The sequence below is a fragment of the Galeopterus variegatus genome, unplaced genomic scaffold (genome assembly GCF_000696425.1).
Source record: "Galeopterus variegatus unplaced genomic scaffold, G_variegatus-3.0.2 Scaffold0, whole genome shotgun sequence".
Classification (NCBI taxonomy): Eukaryota; Metazoa; Chordata; class Mammalia; order Dermoptera; family Cynocephalidae; genus Galeopterus; species Galeopterus variegatus.
Window position 1 is genome coordinate 1,328,274 of NW_007726111.1, and position 19,342 is coordinate 1,347,615.

Here is a 19,342-nt window from a genome sequence, read left to right on the forward strand (position 1 = left end):
CTGCCTTCCTTCCTTCCTTCCTTCCTTCCTTCCTTCCTTCCTTCCTTCCTTCCTTCTTCCTTCCTTCCTTCCTCCTTTCATTTTCTTGTTTCTCCTAAAATTAGAAATTATCCCACTTTTACAATTACTTGGATTTTTATGTTAGTTTTACTAAATTTTTACCAACTTCTCTACCAGAGTTTTTACACTCCTGTCAATTTGGTAAAACTTGTCAGTTTCCATCAGTTCACTTTTTTTGTTTTTATAATTAAATATATCCTCCGTGGCTCTCTTGTCCTACTGGAGCTTACCTTTGCCATTATCCTGGAGCATCCCCTCAGTCTTGCATCTGAATAGAACCTCAGTTTCCCAGGTCTCCTGTCTTCCTGAGATTAGTCTGATATTTTGCTGAAACACGTCTGCTCCTAGTTTCTTGAAGAAAGATCCAAAGTCAGATTTTGAGTTTCATATGTTTGAAAATTTTATTATCCAAAGTTCACACATAGTTAATAGATATATATAAAATTCTAGTTGAAAATCATTTGCTTCAGAATTTTGAGGAATTCTCCATTGTTTTCAAATTTCCAGTGTAGATGCTAAGCCTAATGCCATTCTAATTTCGAAGTTCTGTATGTAACCAGTTTCCTGCACCCTACTCCTGAGCCCATGCATTTAGAATTCCCTCTTTAATCTCTGAATTTCAAAACTTTTTCATATTTCTCTCAGCATTGGTCTTTTTTATCCATTGCCCTGGGACACAATGGGTGCTTCTACTAGAGGTCCCATGGCCTTCGGCTCAGGAAAATGCTCATTATTTTTCTGATGTTTTCCTTCCCTCCATTCTCCTCTTGACTCTTTTTCTGAGACTCCTATAAGTCAGATTTTCCTCTGCTATTGTCTGGCTTTACAACTTATCATACATGCTTTGAACTGTCTCTCCTGATTTCATCCACAACCACCCTCCTTCCCACTCTCTAGGCTTCTACTTGCTGACAATTTCTAATGTTCTTTTTCCATAAATCAGCTTGCTTCCTGGCTCCCCTCACCTTGTAGGCATTTAGATTTCCACTTTTCCTAGTGTGCATAGCCAGTCAACTCTTCTCCATGATGTGTTGGAGTTTTTAAGATGCTGCTGATATTTCTTTGGCATCTCCATTCCAGTTTTATTTGTACTTTTGGGATTACATTTTTAATCTTTATACTATCATTTTAGTGGTTGCAAAAATGGAGTAGAAACAAATACTGTATTTCACCCTAAGTCTTTCTTTTCTTTCTAGCATCTTTAGTTTTATTTTCTTTATAGTCTTCTTTTTACTTCGAACATGCAGATTGATCTCTCCCCACATATATATATATATATGTATATATATATATATATATACATATATATATATATATATATACCTATACATATATACACACACATATATATAGGTAAGCACACACACACACACATATCTATACACACAGAGAGACACTTCAGAAAGTTCATGGAAAAACAGAATTAAAGATAAAGCAATCTTTCCATGAACTCTTTGAAGTATCCTCATATGTGTTTGTGTGTGTGTGTATACATATGTGACTGTTATGGAGTGGGTCCCTGGAATCCACACTTACAACAAGCTTTTCGGGTGACTCTTATGTACACAAAATCTCAAGAAAATTTTCCTGAGTCATTGTTTCCTATGTGGACCATGTGACCAAGAAATAGCAGCACCCCATTATGAAGTGATCCCCCTTCAGATGAGGGGAAATCAAATTGCCTACTTATTCTCATTTATTGTGTTGGCCTAATTGTACCCTCAGGCCTTTAATGCCAGAAAGACAGGCTTTTATGGAGGAAATGGCCTGTGAAACCACATCAGGGTAGGAGACCCGGAGAGTGATGAGGTCTTGTGAACCGTATCTGGGGAACCATCCAGGGCAGTGGAGCTTTAGGGTGCCACCTAGCAGGGATGTAAAGGAAAGCAGCTATAAAAACTATTGAATAACTTTCCTGAATTCAAGGGTAAATCCTCATTTCATAGGGCCAATGATTATGCAATTTGATGGGTCTTTCAAGTAATATACCTAATTCAAATTTATAAATTTCAAAATTGCAAAGGCCTCTCTCAGGTCCTCAGTAGGGGTGGGTGCCAGGGAGGAGTCCTGAGGCTTATGCTTCATTAACTCTGAAGTAACTTCACTCCACCTACATTTCTTGTTTCGAACTTGTCCTGCCTTTTTCTACAAAATGATTAGCAATAAAACTCTCAATAGGCCTGCTGTGTTAGTGTTCAGTAAAAGCAGAGTTAAAGTGAGGTCTATTTTATAGACATTTATTCAAAGGAGTGGGCTTAAGAAAAGGGTTATGTCTTTGGTGCTCTCCAGGCTTTGAAGGTGAACTGCGTCTACTTTTAAGCTCTTATCCTATCCTGTCCAGATCTTGCTCTCTCAATTATTTGCCTACTATTATATTTTTTAATCTCTCCTGCTTTGCTTTCTCTATCTCTGGGTTTCTAAACTGTTGACATTTTGGATAATCATTAGTTGGGGAGGGGTGTGCAGTGCATTGTTGAATGTTTAGCTGGCACCCCTAGCTTCTACCCGCTAGATGCCAGTAGCACCCTCCCCCATAGTCCTAACAGTCAAAAAGAGTCTCCAGACATTGCCAGATATCCCCTGAGAAAAAAGTCATACTGAATCAAATAACCAAGTCTAGCTCAGCTATATATAACAGGATACAGACCCTCCCATTAAAGACAAACATGCACGCACACACACACGCACACACGCAGACACACACACTCAACTGTGGATCAACCTGGTGATACCTCATCCCTCCTTCCCTCCTTCCCTTCAGATCAAGCATCTTGAAAGGGTAGTCAAAGCCCATTTTCTTCACTTTGTCTTTTTCAATTTATTTCTTAGTTTCAATATCTTTTAAAATGTAGTATTTTATACATAACAGGATATAAATAACAAATATGTTAGAAAGTATAATAACACAATAAACATCTATGAATCTACCACCCAACTCAAGAATGAGAGTATCACCAAGCCCATTACAGGGTCAGCTACCTTTGTCTTCTACTTCCCTCCACATGCCTCCTGTTGCCCAGAAGAGATTAGATTTTATGTTTATCCTTCCCTTCTTTTTATTTTTAAAATTATTTTTATCATATATGAATGTTTCCCTATATGGTATATTACTTAGCATTGGTATTTTTGAGCTACATAAAAATGATATACAATAGTATGTTGCTGTCTTCTGGGACTGCTTTATGTTTTCTTTTCTTTTCTTTTATTCGATTATATTTCTTAGATTTAATCATGCAACTTGTACCTATACCTTACTTGATGTAGAGTTTAAATAGTGAATTAGGAGCACAACTCCGACTTCAAGGTTTAAATCCTGGTCCTGCATATGTAACATTGGGCAAGTTCCTCAACCCTTTTATGCCTCTGTTTCCTCATATATAAAAGAGGAAATAATAGTTCTGAGCATAAAACTAAGTTAATTTATGTAAAGGGCCAAGAAAAGTGCCTGGTACATCGTAAGCACTGTATGTAAGCTTTTATTTATCACTTTGACTTCTGTGTAACATGCTTCATCATAATAGAGCACAACTTATGTATCCACTCCCTGTCAAGGGACATTTGGGTGGTTTCCAGTATTTTGCTTTATCAGTGTTGCTATGATTATTCTAGGAAACATTTCCTGATACACATATGCAGGAAAGCTTTCAGGGAATATATTTAGGAGTAGAATTGCTAATTATAGGATTTGTTAATGTCTCTTGTACGAGATAATGTCAAGTAGCTTTCCAATGTGGTTATACAAAGTTCCACTCCCTCCAGCAGTGAATGAGCTCCAGCGATCCCCATACTCTCCTACCCTTCTTCCGCTGGTCTGCTCCACTCACATGTTCCTCAACACTCTTCCCTCGATTCATTTGTTCATCTCTGCTCCAATACTTCACTGTCTTAGCAACTGTAATATCATTTTGGTTATTTTAAATTTTATTTATTTATTTATAATGTTAATAACCTCATTATTATTTAGAAAACATGAAGTGTTAAAATTTAAAAACACAGTGGAAAAATGAAATAATAACATAATATAATGTAAGCTGTGATGAGTGCTATGAAAGCATGCAGCAGCTTAAGGAGATAAGAGAGTAAAGGGGTTGGTAGGGGAAAAAGGATGGTCAGGAACAGTTTTCGGAGGAAGTGATATTTGAGAAAACACCCAAATAAAATGCTGAGTAGCAACATTTCAAGACTCGATAATCAGCTGTAGCTAGTGGCTACCATCTTAGATGGCAAAGCTAGAGAAGTAATGTCAGAGTGTGTGGCTTGATTGATTTGAAGAACCAGATCTTTAAAACAGCAGAGGACAGGTCATCAGTTGGCCAGGGTGATGGCTGGTAAATCATCTTTGCAATGAGAATGGTAGCAATCTAGGTGAAAAAAATCTTCAATTAATATGAGAGGAGTGGCAAAGGATGACAGTAGATGACTACAAGGAGGAGGGTGGCAGATGGTATGATTGTGATCACATGGACTTCAAAGTAGCTGGGTTTTATTTTTATTATTTTGTTCCAAATTTTTATTGGGTAGGTGAGTTTGAAGAGAGAGAAAATTAGTGGAAAAAGCAAGAAGGATCAATAAAAATATCTTGCTCACATGAGGGTTCACAGTAAAAATGCCACCACTGTTAGAGAAGTCCAAGGGACAATCTGGTTTTAATTAAAGGAAGAAGGTAAAGAAACATGAAAAAAGGAGGTCGAAGTTGCAGGAGATTTTGCTAATGACCTTTCAGATAATTTAACAGAAGTGTCTGAGACATTAGGAAGGGTGGGGTCAGATTGGGGGCTGTCCAGAGCCATATGGAATATGAGTTCAAGTATTGAATGTTGACCCAGGCAGGAGGGGTCAATACTTCCCATGGTGGCTGTAGTTAACAGTGATATGTCATGATGGATTAGACCTGATGATCTCTTGAGGGAAGGTAACCTTAAATTTGAACTTCATTTAGAAAATTGAAGCTGTCAAACATGTTGGTCCACTCTCCCTTCACCAAACCTACTGTTTTTTGTTTTTTCGATTGAAACATAATTGAGTATACATATTTATGGGGTGCAGAGTTGACTATCAGTATTTGTGTACAGTATGTGATGATGAAATCAACCGTAAAAATGAATGAAATTCTGCTATCACAGCAACATGGATAAGCTTGGAGAAAATTATGCTAAGTGAAATAAGCCAGGCATGGAGAAAGAAATACCGCAGACCTGCTGTTTCTGTGTGCCTTTTTCTACCTTCTTCCTTGTTATGTTGGAAATACACTTTCTCCTTTTATAGAATGCAACTTCTTCTATACATGCTCTGAATTCCACCAAAAAAGTTGACCTTTCTTAAGGCTTGGTTATTTTCTATCTTTTCTACACTATCATTTCCTCTTCCTCTCTGTATAAAATCAGCAACAAATACGGTTTTATTTAAAATGCTTAACTTTTTTCATGTATCACAAATCCATTCAGCAGTCTGGCAAAGCCTATTAGTCTGGGCTGCACATTAGTAAACACATGATAATCTTGTAAATAGTATTTATGTTTGACTCCACCCATAGACTGAAGTGAAGACTAAGTAGTGGTACTTTTAAAAACACTCCCAGGTAATTTTAATGTGTACCCAAGACTGTGAGATGCTGAAGTATTATGTATCTCTGCAGGTCCTGAGAAATACTGGTCCTATATGTGATGCTAAATAAATCATTGTTTTCTATACAATAATCAGAACTTATGTGGATATGCATACACATAAGAATGATTTTCCCATGCAATTTTGAAATAGATAAGAACTTACCATTTAATAGACTTGCTGTATTATATTAGTGTTTATAGATGTCAGCTTTTCTTCATACATTATCTAATCCATTGCATTTTCCAGACCATGTTTTGTAATAAACTTTCACAGCAAAATTCTCCTGTGCTGTATCTGTGTGGCATTCGTAAAAGACCCTTACCCCTCACTAAAAAATAAAAAAAGTAAATCCTGGTGCTACATCATACTTTTCACTGTAAAACTTCCAACTTCATAATTCCATTTGCTTTTTAATAGGAGAACACCCCACTTTCCAAAAGATGGTAGTTTTTGCATGTTACTCTCTCTAAAAGTCTCTAAAATTTCCAGGTAAAGTGAGATTTCTTAGATTAGAATTCTGATTTCATCAGTAACATTCTAAGAAATATTAAGAAAAGAATTTTTTAAATGTTCTTTTTTGCCTTTCTGTAAAGACTTTTCATGCAAAAGGAGCTTTGACTGAACTGGATGAAACCATTACCTGGGTGAAAAAAATTAAAGTATCTTGAGATTTTCTAGTCATAATATGACAATATCAGGACAGTTGTATGGATAGAAGGGAAAGAAAAAACATCATGGCAAACACTTTTCACCTGATAACCTACAAATGCAAACTGCAGCTGCATCTGTCTCTTTAAAACAAACAAATAAACCATTTGTTTATAACGAAGCTTTAAGATCTCTAACTTTGGATAGGGCTCTAACCATAAGAATTCAAGTTTAAATTACCTTTTGTTTTTCTTCTATTAAAACAGTCCTCATTAAATGTAAAAAATATGATATTAATAAATAAAATAAAATAAAACAGTCCTCATTAAATTTCCCTTTACTTACTGTTCAATTTGTAAATTGTAGCTCTGTACTGAGGAAGAACGTCCTATCTAGATAATTTGAAAAGAAATATGTTTCTTTTTGTTCTCTTCACCTCCAAGTTATTTATACCTCTCATAATGTCAAGATGCAATCAGAAGAGCTATTGACAGTTTATCATGTTATTATCAGATTCTCTGGTTAGAGGCTTTACATATAGCAGAATTAAATTTCGTTTTTACAGATGCATAGTTACTTGAATTTCAATCATCAGTATAATTTAATTGAACTTATTTAAGTAGATTCGTGCAAATTAGTTGTTAAGTTTTTAAGAGTTAAGCAATAATTTATAGAAAACTCTGCCTATGTCAGATATATCAAAAATATGCATACAGAAAGCCAAAAGGAAAAAAAAAAACCCATGAAATATTCTGTTGTTTTGTTAAAGCCAACCCAGTACTTATATTTATATAATTATTCAGTAATTCAGACAATCCTTACAAAAGAAAAAAGGTATCAAATAAAACTCCCCTTATGACTTTAAAACATTCTAAGAATGTATAATAGCACTTTAAATTAGTGATTATGATAATAATATTAGTTAGCATGTTGGATAAATGGAAGGAAGGAGAGAACAGAGCCATGAAGCCAGTAAGTAGCAGTTAGAATTTACAAGCAGGTACATCCATCTTGGAAGCCTAAGCTCTTTCCACTACATCACATCATTTAGAACCAGACTACTGCTTTGGGGTGAACTTCCTGTCTCACAAATTGGTCTTCAGTGTTCCATTAGTTCTGCTAGTTACACCTTTTATAATGAGGTGTGTCTGTCCCCTTGGTTCATCCATTTCATGACTACACTTCACCTAGTAATGGTTAAGAACCAACGGAACAGTTAGTTGCTGGTTACAGTAGTGGAGAAGAACCACTGAGTGGTTCTAGCAGGAACTGTATTTTCTTTGTTTACTTATTAAAAGGGTTGAAAGCCTCAGAAGGTTCCAGTATCCCTTGCAATCTGTACACATTAGAGAATTACTAAGACTTTTTGAAAAATAAATCGAAGTCATTCTCTGGACGATACCAACACTAGTTTAAGGTTTAAAATTTTCTTTCTCTTTTCCATTTCATGAAGAAATAAAAAATGGATATGTTTATTTATTTAGGCTCTGTTTTATAGGATATCATAGGATATTATATATCTGGTAATAAACTCAATTTTAAAAAAAATTAATCTACAGTTTTTCTTTGTTTCTAAATTTCAGCTTCTTTTTCTGAAATTAATTTCACCATTTTAATTGCAAGCTAAAATTATGTTACTTAATATGGATATCTGTAGGTATGATAGCTCTGTTAGACAATTCTGTTTATAAAAATGCGTATACTTTTCTCATTTATTCAACTTTATTCTACCAAAGGTGAAAAAAATCCTTGTATCTTGGAATTTAATTTTTTATTGAGTGGAAGAAAGGCATTAAAATATAATTTGCATATAAATGTCAGATGATATTTCATATTAATGATAGCAATTGAGTACATTTCATCCATAAAAAGGGCATGCATGGAGCTACTTTTGTGTGTGTAGCTATAATATCGTTCTAGTTCAAGTGCTTTGGAGAATAGCCCTTCAGGTACAAATTTTGTCTATAGTTCAAAAGATTATAATTCTGGCATATAAACTACTTGACTAATCACAGTAATTATAACTAAGAATGAAGACATAAACACTAAGACAGATCATGTGTGTCAGATTAAAGAATAGCATGTATAAGCAAGCCATTAGGATTATTTTAATGTTTTATATTCAAAATGATTTTTTCTTGCTCTTACTGGTTTTTATAGGATACATAATCAAAATATAAATTGATGGACACTGGTAGTATACATAGAAGTAAAATATAGAAAGAAAAAACAAAATATAAACAAGTATTTTTCATTAGAAAAATAAAAGTAGGAAGACAATATTAGACTAAATTATAATAGGGTCTTAGTCACTTAAATACATTCTATGAAATAGATTTATATCAATTGGATTATTTTATTTAAGTTTTTTTAAATAAAAAGAAAATATTTTTAAATTATCTTTTCTTTGTTTATTTTATTTATTTTTTTTGCTCCCCTGAATCTGTTAAAGTCATGACATCTTATAACAATAAGCTGTTAAATCCTTAATTCTGGTATAATTATGAGACTCGATAGGGAGTCCAGAAAAAATTACTTTGTAATTTAATTTATATTTTATTTTATTTTTCTCCATTGAGATATACAAGAGTGGTAAATGGCCTGTTAATGTGCAGTAGAACAATTAAATTATATTGTATGGGGTATTGTGATGAAATGATGTGTATTTAACCTTTTGCTTTTTGTACCCTTTTTGGTACAGAGAATTTGGAAATAACATTACACCCTGTTGTTTAACTGCCTTTAAAAATGTTTTATGCAGAACAAATAGCTCAACTTTATGGGTTTTTGTTGATACTAAACTCTGGAGCAGAACCAAAAGACATTCTGACTGCCAAAACAAATGAAGAAAATCACTTCCCTTACTAGCTTGGCAGAACATTTATACATGATGGTGTTAAAAAATAACTTTCCATTTCCAGTGAGGTCTTTCTTTGTCATATTTTGTCACCTGAGTTAATGTTTGGGTTTAGCCCTGTTCAACTTCATTTAAAAAACCAACAAACCAAAACAACAACAAAAAGAAAACTTTAGTGAATCTATAATTCCATTCTTTGTAAGGTTTTCATGTACTGTACTTTCCTGTGGTGAGAATTCATAATTTAATCTCTGCCTTTATCCCTTCCATCTACCCAGAATGACCTGTCCAACGTTCTTTAAGCTACCCTCAGAAATCCAACTAGTCTTTCAAAGCCTAGATTACTGCTAACATTTTACAGTATTTCCTTCCTGATTAAACTGGAAATTTTCACTTGTCTTACTCATTTGACACTTGTTACAGCATTTTTATGTCAGTGAATTTTATCTCTCAGTCTTCACTGTGAGCTCCTTTAATGGACTGACTTTACAAAGAATGTGATAAAGATGTATTGACTGATTCAAGCCAATCAACAGACATGGAATAAGCAGAAACTGTGTTTAAGGCATTGAGCCTGGTAAGCATTGGAAGGGATACAGAGATAAGTCATTGCCTCTCCTTCTGTAATTTATAGTCTAATAAGAGAGCTAAAATTAAGTACACAAATCATTATAGTCCTAGATAGAAAAAATAAGAACACTACAGGAGATCATAAGAGAACGAAATACTATCTGTTGAAAAAATTGCATGAAAGGAAAGGTTTTGTTGTGAAACACTTTGTAAAATGTGACTGAAAGAATAGTTTTGTCATTCTTAAGGCCATTGCCATTATTTGTTTTGCTGCTAGGAACAACGCATATTCTGACCATCCTAGAAAAGCCATTTATGGTTGTCTTCATCACATAACATACGAGTATTATCTCTGTGTCAAAAACTGGGAAGGGTCAGAGATTTTACCTAGCTTTCAAGACAAGTTAGCTTGTCATAGTTTCATAGATGCTGTCGGAAAGCATTAGATTCCTGGTTTGGAGACAAAGGACTCTATTATTCATAGCACAGCAGGCAGCAAGAGCTTCACGTTTCCATCAGTTTCCTTGTCCCCTGAAGTCCTGCAGCGCGTGATACATAACAGCCTAAGTAGACACTGAACACACAATGGATATGTGTTACATCTGAAGAACATCAAGCTTAAGAAACCCCCAATCTTGTAAGGAGGTTGTTAGCAAACCTGTCCAACCTTTCCCCAGAGGGAGGCATTATCTTTATTATCCCGTTCAGAAAACATACCTGCTCTTCATCACTGAAGGATAAAAATAAAATAAAATAAAATAATAATAAAATATTTTTTTTGGAAAGAAAACACATCTTCTATTTGCTGTGGAGGTAAATCTATCTCTATTTTTCCAGGGTACTTGAAAAAATAGTCTGGAACAAAAGCTGTCAAAAGATATGTAGAAATGCTATAGAGAATTGTCCCCGAAACAGTGTGTATAGTCCTGGAAATAATCATTATGAAGCAATAATTTAGGGGAATACAGGATATGTTGTCGAAATACAGTTTAAAGTAGTCACCATTTTATATAATGAAGAAAAACGAATAAGAAAGGATGCTAACATTCTAAAAAGAAGAGCCCTGTATATCATAAGTTAAGTATGTTAAGAATACAACACATTATTCTAAATTAGGGATGAGCTGTTCTCTAATTCACTCATATTGATAAGCAAATTAATATGGAAATCTTTCCAATGATTGATGATTCTAAGATGAATTTGTATTTTGTTTTATACACACCTAAACACACATATGTGCACAATTACTTCAAAAAGTTCACCGAAATATAGAATTGAAAGATAATACAAATATTTCCTCGAGTTTTTCGAAGTGTCTTTGTATCTACGTCTATATATGCATGTACATAGTCTAACATATCTTTTTGAATAATTCATGAGTTTACAATAAAATCATAATTCCCCAAAGTGAATTGAATCTCAAGTTAGAATGGGTCTTAGAAATTATCCGAGAAAATCTATCCCTCAATGCAAGAATGAGTAAAGTTGATAAACTCTGTAGCTTCACTTCCAGGATCCTACCCTGTAAGGGTGTTAGTGACTCTCCTCAGGCTCATGTCAGGCTGCAATCTAACCTGACATTGATGTATTAATCATACAGATCACCTCATGGATTTATTGCTAAAGTCAACATCTATTCTAGGATTTTATGTGTGCGCTTTTGGCTTTTCTGTTATTCTTTTTTATATATCCCTACTTTTTTTCTTTGTACTTTTTTCTTGTGTTGCAACATAAAAAATCTCAGGTGTTTTCATTTAAAAGTTTATGTGCCACACTATGAAAGCTAAAGAATACCCGATGCTGAACATTGTTAGTGAGAAACTCTCTGAGGCTCATTGTACCAATAAGAACATCAAAGTAATATTTGATACCTATAATTCAAACCATAGAGTGCTTCTTCTTATGAAAATAAATTTAATCTTATAACGGTCATCATAATAAAATGCTATTTTCACCACTTTTATAAATTCCCAGTGTTATTCATGTATCAGGGACTGGATTTGGCTATGTAACATCCGAGTTAAGTGACCAGCCCATTCCACTTCTTAAATAAAGATGTCTTACCTAATATTTTATGGGGCATAGCTTTAAAAAGATAAAAGTTTAAACCTTGAACATATTTGGGACTCAAATATAAATGTCAAATTTCAAAAACTCAAATGCCTAAAGGAGCCAGTCAGGTAAAATAAAAGTCTGAAGCAAATCAAACAGTACTTGTCCTGTTGAAAGAAGACTGCAGACTTTGCACTTCAGAGGAATGTTGCCACATAGGAATATGTGTCCAGAGTTGCTTGTCTTCAGATTTTTTTGGAGAAACCAAAAATCTGGATTTTTATGTCATTCTTTTAATTTTTGAATATTGACCACTCATTAGGAAACAATTAAACAGTTTGTTTACTAAATTTTTTAAAAAGTACCTTTATTCTATAATATCTAATATTTAGTTCAATAACTAGAATGTGTTTCCAGGCTATCAGAGCTCACAATGGGATGGTGATGGATAGAGACAAGGGAGTCATAAGAGAATAGAGACATTAAGGAAACAAACAAATTGTCATAGACAGGAAAGGATTCTGGCTTACTAGCACAGGCCTAGCAACAGAGTCTAACAATAGGAAAAATCAACATTGGGAAGTAGGAGCTTTTATCTGAATCCTTCTCAACCACAGCTCCTGAGGAGTCTTAAACATCCTGAGGAGGAAGAGGCTATTTGTAAAACTATTAATAATATCTTGAGAGGCCAGGGCTACTTGGTTGGGAAATTTCTTTTTCTTCACCAAAATACTAAGCTGACAATGGAGGGAGGTTACCTACAAAAGGAAGGGAACTAAAGAAATTTTGAGGAAGCCTTGTTCAAAGCAGCCGTAAAAGTAGGACAAGAGGAAAGAACATCTTAGAAGTTCTGTAGAACCGTGCATAAGGATCCAAGGTGCAAGCCTTTGGAGGCAATGAAGAAAAAAGTACAGGGTGTTCTGGTGAAAGCCGATCTCCCTCAAAGATAGAATTAATTATCAACTGACCAGTGAAGCCCTTGAAGATGGTACTATAGTGTGAGATGATACTTTAAGTGTGAGATGGTGCCCCCATGGAATTCTGAGGGAGACATAAGAAAGGGGGTCTTTTCAGAAAAAGCTGACTGAGCTTTGTCAGTTTTGATCCAGCAGATATGGAGATAAACTCTTAACTAGGAGGCTGAAGCTCTTAGGGCACAGGAAACATTTCGAAACTTTTCAGTTGCTGCAGTTATTCAAATGGGTCATGTTCATTGGTTTCCACCCAGAGATCTATCTCTTGTGCATTTGAACAAAGCCACATGCTTTTTTAAAAAAGAAACTCCATAGATAATGCCACCTCTTTGATAAAGTAGAGGTAAGGATAAATTTAGGTATTGCATTTAAAGTACTTAGCACAAAAATTAGACATGAGGACATTGAATTGCTGGTAGAGACATGCTGCCATTTTGGAGAGCAGTCTGGTACTACATTCACAGATTCAATATTTGCTTACCCTAAGACTCAGTAATTTTGCTCCTTGTTATCTACACCAATGGTATTCTCACACAGATTCCAAAGAGGCATGTACAGGGAGGTAACAATGCTGGATGTGGTGGAGAAGATTTAGAGGTAATGTGGGCATCCATTGCTGGGAGAATAGATTTAAAAAAAAAAAAAAGTGATGGATGTGCCCAGTACATTACAAAGCAATTGGAATCAACAGTCTAGATGTGTAGATAGGACTATGGAGGCATCTTAAAAACCCAGTTCTTAGTGAAAAAGACAATAAGAAATGATATATAAAACTTATCAACCTTTACATAAATTAGAAATATATGCACAGAAAGCAATAGTATGCACTTTATAAGAATATATACAAACAAACAAAAAAGTACCCAGTAACAGGATACAATGGTTGCTTCCTGAGAGGGATGTAAATAGAACATAGAGGTGAAAGAGGGAAGGAAGTATATTGGTAATTAAAAGAGACATCTTTCAAGACCAGTGATGAAAATGAGCCATGAATTGATTAGTAAGTACAATGATCTCAAACTTCTGCACAAGTTTATAAAGCAAAAGAAAGAAAAAAGTAAAATTTGGTTCTTAGCACAGTACTTGGCACAAAGTATGATCAATTCTACAGTTTGAGTAAAAAGAGAAACAAGTAGGCATTTCTCTAAGGATGATATACAAATGGCAAACAGACATATGAAAACATGCTCAACACCACTCAGCATCCGGGAAATGCAAATCAAAACTACACTGAGATACTATCTCATCCCAGTTAGGATGGCTAAAATCCAAAAGACTCTGAACGGTAAATGCTGGTGAGGTTGTGGAGAAAAAGGCACTCATACATTGTTGGTGGGACTGCAAAATGGTGCAGCCTCTATGGAAAATGGTATGGAGGTTCCTCAAACAATTGCAGATAGATCTACCATATGACCCAGCTATCCCACTGCTGGGAATATACCCAGAGGAATGGAAATCATCAATTAGAAGGTATACCTGTTCCCCAATGTTCATTACAGCACTCTTTACAATAGCCAACAGTTGGAACCAGCCCAAATGTCCATCATCAGATGAGTGGATACGGAAAATGTGGTACATCTACACAATGGAATACTACTCAGCTATAAAAACGAATGAAATACTGCCATTTGCAACAACATGGATGGACCTAGAGAAAATTATATTAAGTGAAACCAGTCAGAGGGGGGGGGAGAGGAAGACATAACAATTACAATTCCTTGAAATTGACACGACAAGTGAACAGAAAGGACATTGTTGGGAGGGAGTGGGGGAGGGAGGCAGGAGGGAGGTTTTGGTAATGGGCCACAATAATCAACCACATTGTATATCAACAAAATAAAATTTAAAAATAAATAAATAAAACAAAAAAGAGAAACAAAAAAATCTGAAAAATGAAGAGAGAATGATAAGGAGTTTCTTTCATAAATAAGTTTTACAGTCAGTCATTTGTGGAACCTGTTAACAAGTACCTATTGATTTCTTTCTGCCTATCGTCTCAGCAAAGTGCTAGGTAGTATCAGAAGTGAAAAGAAGTATTTGACATATTCTCTCTCTTCAAGGAAGAAACTGGCAAACTTGAAATATATTGGAAACTTCCTGAAATCCTGTTGAAAACCAGTAGACTCAAACAACGTTTTAAAAAAATAATCAAAGATGTAATGTGGTGGATACATTCTAAATCAGCATTTAAAGAGTCCTTTATCCAAGCTCTGTGCTAAGTGGTAAAAATATAGAGGGAACTCAAGGAAGGGCCTGAATTGGAGGGGCAGAGAGTCAAGTAGAGAAGACTGGAAGGCTGAGGCCGCAGCAGGTGAAACAGCAGGTGAAACACGGGTAAGGGCTGGGTAAAAAGTGTGACTGGTCTCCAGGGCTGAGGTTTGAGACAAGCCTTCAATAAGATTATAATAAATAATAATAATAATAAGGTTTAAAATGAAGTATAATCTCAGAAATGTTTCTTAATTATGAAAATAATTACATGAACAAGGCAAAATCTTATTTTATCTTCTGGGAAAATAGAACAAAGTAGAAGTGTATTGAATTGTAGAAGAAAATGAAATGGTTTTTCAGTGTGGTTTATTTTTATATGCAGTTGCCATAATAGTACATTATCTTTTATTTCAGATACACTGGCCTAGTCCAGCACTGAAAATAGAAGAATGTGTAATGAAAGGAAAAGATGCAGTAAGTACTATTCATTGTAAATTAAGCAAATCATCAGTTATATCCCTGGTCAACCACAAAAGACTGAATCGCTAAACTTATTTGCTCTTAAAAAGCATATATGCAATTTAATTCATGAAATAAAAAATACATACATATCCATATAATATATACATATATAATTATATAAAAATTGATTTCAATGTAGTCTTAAAGGGGGTCAAAGTGCCATCCAGATCTTGGTTTTTACTTTGTTTTCTTATATTTTAATCAATTTGGATTTATAAATTGCTATACAAATGCTTATTTCCTATGTATCTGGGAAAAAAATAATTGCAGGTAGTTTTTTTTTTTAATTCAAAGAAAAGCTGAGCACATTCTTTGTGAGATTACACTTCATGTTGATTAGTAGATTAGAAACAAAGAAACAAAAGGAGGAGAACAAAAAGTTAGGACAAAAGGCAATAACCATGCTTTGCCTATTCCAAAATGTTTTTAGAATCTCTCCCACTTAAAGAAGCAACATTCCATTTTGTCCTAGCTTCCCTGCAGTGAGTAGGAGAATGCTGTGCAGCAGCAGCAGCCCTGACCCACTCCCTACCAATGCTAAAATATGACCAAAGGGACTTTCTCATGCTAGGAGCAGCTGGCTGCTCTGATGACACAATACACATCTTGCAGGAAGGTCTGCATATCACCCTTTGAAAGAGAACTTATCCTTTTTTTCAGTAAGAAAAAAAATGTGAAAAACTAACGCCCATTGTACCAACTCCTGATTCTCTGTAGCAACTGGGCCACAGCCAAAGAATGAGTCAACACATTCTTGCTGCCTTAGCCCACAGCATGATGCAGACTAATTGAACATACTCTTAGGCCATGTCAATCTAAGCTCAACTGAGCCAAAATGTGGTCTAATTGGTTCATTCCAAGATGTGACAGTGTATCAAGAGAGAAAAAGTCAGTGCATGTAGGAGTATGAGAACAGAATATTTTCACCATGCCTGAATGATTAGATTCTGCCTACTGTGTGGGCCACCTACAGAACGTTACATGAGTAGGAAATTGAAGAAATAAATACAAGTGTATCCGTGTGCCGTGGATAATCAGTTCAGTAGTGCATTCTTTCTCTTCGCCAAGGACATGCTACCATCTGAGTCACTTATGGTGAAGTGGTTTTGCTGGCCTTTTCATCTTAATAAAGTTATATAAAAAAATTTAAAATGTTGAAATCACAATCTGCCCTTATAAAACATTACAGCTATGATTATTGCATGTATTGATTTCAGAGTAATATTTGGAATTAAGAGAATTTAGCATGGATTTCATAATTTATTTTTAATGGAATAGCAACACCTAATTTGCCAAGAGGACGTTTGCTAGAATTTATTTAGCCAAGTTGGTTTTGAAACAATTTTAAACTTTTTTTTTTCATTCAGCATATTAATCATAAAACTCACCTAGTAGTTCATGTGTTCAAATTGTTTTTAAGCATGCAGTATGTGTTAAGTATATGTTTCATTAACTGGAAAATGAAAAAATGTATAAAATAAAGATTCTCTTCTCAATAAGCTTGTAGTTGAATACCAGTTTTGGCAATCTAGAGCTCCTCAGCCAAATTTGGCTTGTAGCCATTTTTTTTTCTTTTTTTTTTTGTAAATAAAGTTTTATTGGAACACAGCCATACACATTAATTTTTATACTGCTTATGGCTGTTTTCATACTATAGCTGCAGAGGTAAGTAGTTGCCATCTAGCAATAGAGACTAAATGGCCTACCAAAGTAAATATATTCACAATCTGGTCCTTTACAGAATATGTTTGCTCATCCTTGGACTGCAATCTTACAGTAACAGTAACCTTATAACAAAACGTTATTTTTATTGCTTAGCTTTTTATCTATTTACTTGAAAATTCTTTCTGAAAGTTCTTTACTGAATTTGAGAATATAAGAATTATTGTCCCAAATGTCAAAATTCTGTAATGCTCCCATGTCTGCATTTCTTTCCTTATGAATAATGAAGCTTTTTAATTATTGGTTTTCTGACTTTATGCTGATTCATTGTTTATATAATACTTAAAAAATTAACAACATTGAAAATAACTTAATTACTTAGTGGAACATATTGCCATGCAAATCTTTACAATTAAATAAATTTCTGAACAGTGATTTTTTATTGCTCAATCGTGAACTAGAATACATGAAAACTGATACACTCCCATTATAAAATGTAAATCACACATCACTGATGACTAAAATGTGTGTCAGTCAGCCTAATTTTTTCTTTCCTAGGTTCTTGTCCTCTTTTCATCTACCCTTCCTGTCTCCTCCACCCAAGGGAGACTTATGCTAAAACAAGATTTCTAGGGCTAGGAAAAACAAAAGCAAAAATGGGCAAAATATTTTTATTACACTAAACAATTTCTTCCTTTTCTCTGCTTTAGAGTGAATGTGCAAATTATGTTCGGGTTTTGCATCATTATAATAGGACACACCTTCTGACATGTGGTACTGGGGCCTTTGACCCACTTTGTGCCTTCATCAGAGTTGGATACCACTTGGAGGTAAGATAATTCCATTCATTGCTATCAATGAAAGGAATGCTTAAGACAACTTTGTTTTGAAAGAAATTGTGGCATTTCTTCCCAAGAAAGATAAAAGCATTTGTGATTTGTGATATACTGATTATGTTTGCTTGAGGCATGAGAATGCTGTCTGGGCCTTTAAAATCCTTGTCAGCTATAAAATCTGTGAACTGATTAACTATGTATTCGTTCACCAAACAATTTTATTTTGTTAATTTGCCCACTTAAAAAAAAATCTTAATATCAAATTGTGTTCTCTATTGTTTATATTTTTTAAATTTATTTAATGATGAAACTGCAATATACGTACATACATATACATATATATAATTTATATAAATATATACAACATATAGTATTTTAGAAAAGACATGCAGAGACTTTTTGATTTTGCAATTACTTTTTCCCAGCTAGGCGAGGTGAGGGGGAAGGTTTCAAACTGACTTTAGATAATATTAATGGATGACCTCACTGCTAGGTGATATGGTACAATGAAGGCAAATCCCAACTGAATTGTGCCACACACATAGTATTTAACAGCAAGCAGGCTCAAAGATCAGCCATATGACCTGTTCCTACAAATTGGGTAAACTCTCAATTCTCACTTGTTTTACATACATTTTGAAGAACTTTACATCACAATGTCATCCTGAAGCATATGAAACAATATTCTGATGTCAGGATCTGTTACCTTTCATTTAGGTGGAAAGGCAGAACCTACATTAAGGTGGGGTACAGATAAAATAAAAGTCTAGATATTCTGTAGTTAAGCAGATACATGCTTTGTTATTATAACTCATTTATAAATGGGCAGCATTGACTACAAAATATTTCCAGCGACCACATGTAAAGAACACCATTCACTTCACCACAAAAAAATTATTTCTGATATTCTTTATACGAGTTAACACTCAGGTGCAAATATAATTAGCAATATTTGAAGTGCTTAATAGCTGCCTCTGGAGAGTTCCCCTGATTGAGGCCCTTCAGCTGATAATTAATCTTACAGGGAAGATTTTTGGTAAGTATATTTTAAATTTTAACTAACCACCCCAGTTCTAGATTAAAGTTAAGTAGCATACACAAATACATCATAATGTATTTATTGAATCATTTTAAAGAAACAATGCATATGATATAGTAGGAGAAATTTAGACAGAGATGTAGAAGGCAAATCAAGCCTTGCAAAGTTAAAATATATTCATGAATACCAATATACAAAGTATACATATATATTTATAAACACACACACACACACACTCAGAGTCAGAATATATATATCTTGTGGTGCAGATCTGCTAGCAGCTAACTCTTTCAGTTTTCATTTA

At 34.4% G+C, this 19,342-nt stretch overlaps 1 protein-coding gene across 1 annotated transcript in view; it reads left to right on the forward strand.

The window, feature by feature from the left end:
* The window catches only part of SEMA3E (sema domain, immunoglobulin domain (Ig), short basic domain, secreted, (semaphorin) 3E), a 264,619-nt gene that overhangs the window by 151,871 nt on the left and 93,406 nt on the right, over positions 1-19,342 (forward strand). Inside the window, exons 3-4 of the mRNA XM_008579274.1 lie at positions 15,394-15,453; positions 17,874-17,993. Coding sequence (XP_008577496.1) covers positions 15,394-15,453; positions 17,874-17,993 — 180 coding nt within the window. The remainder of the gene's footprint in view (positions 1-15,393; positions 15,454-17,873; positions 17,994-19,342) is intronic.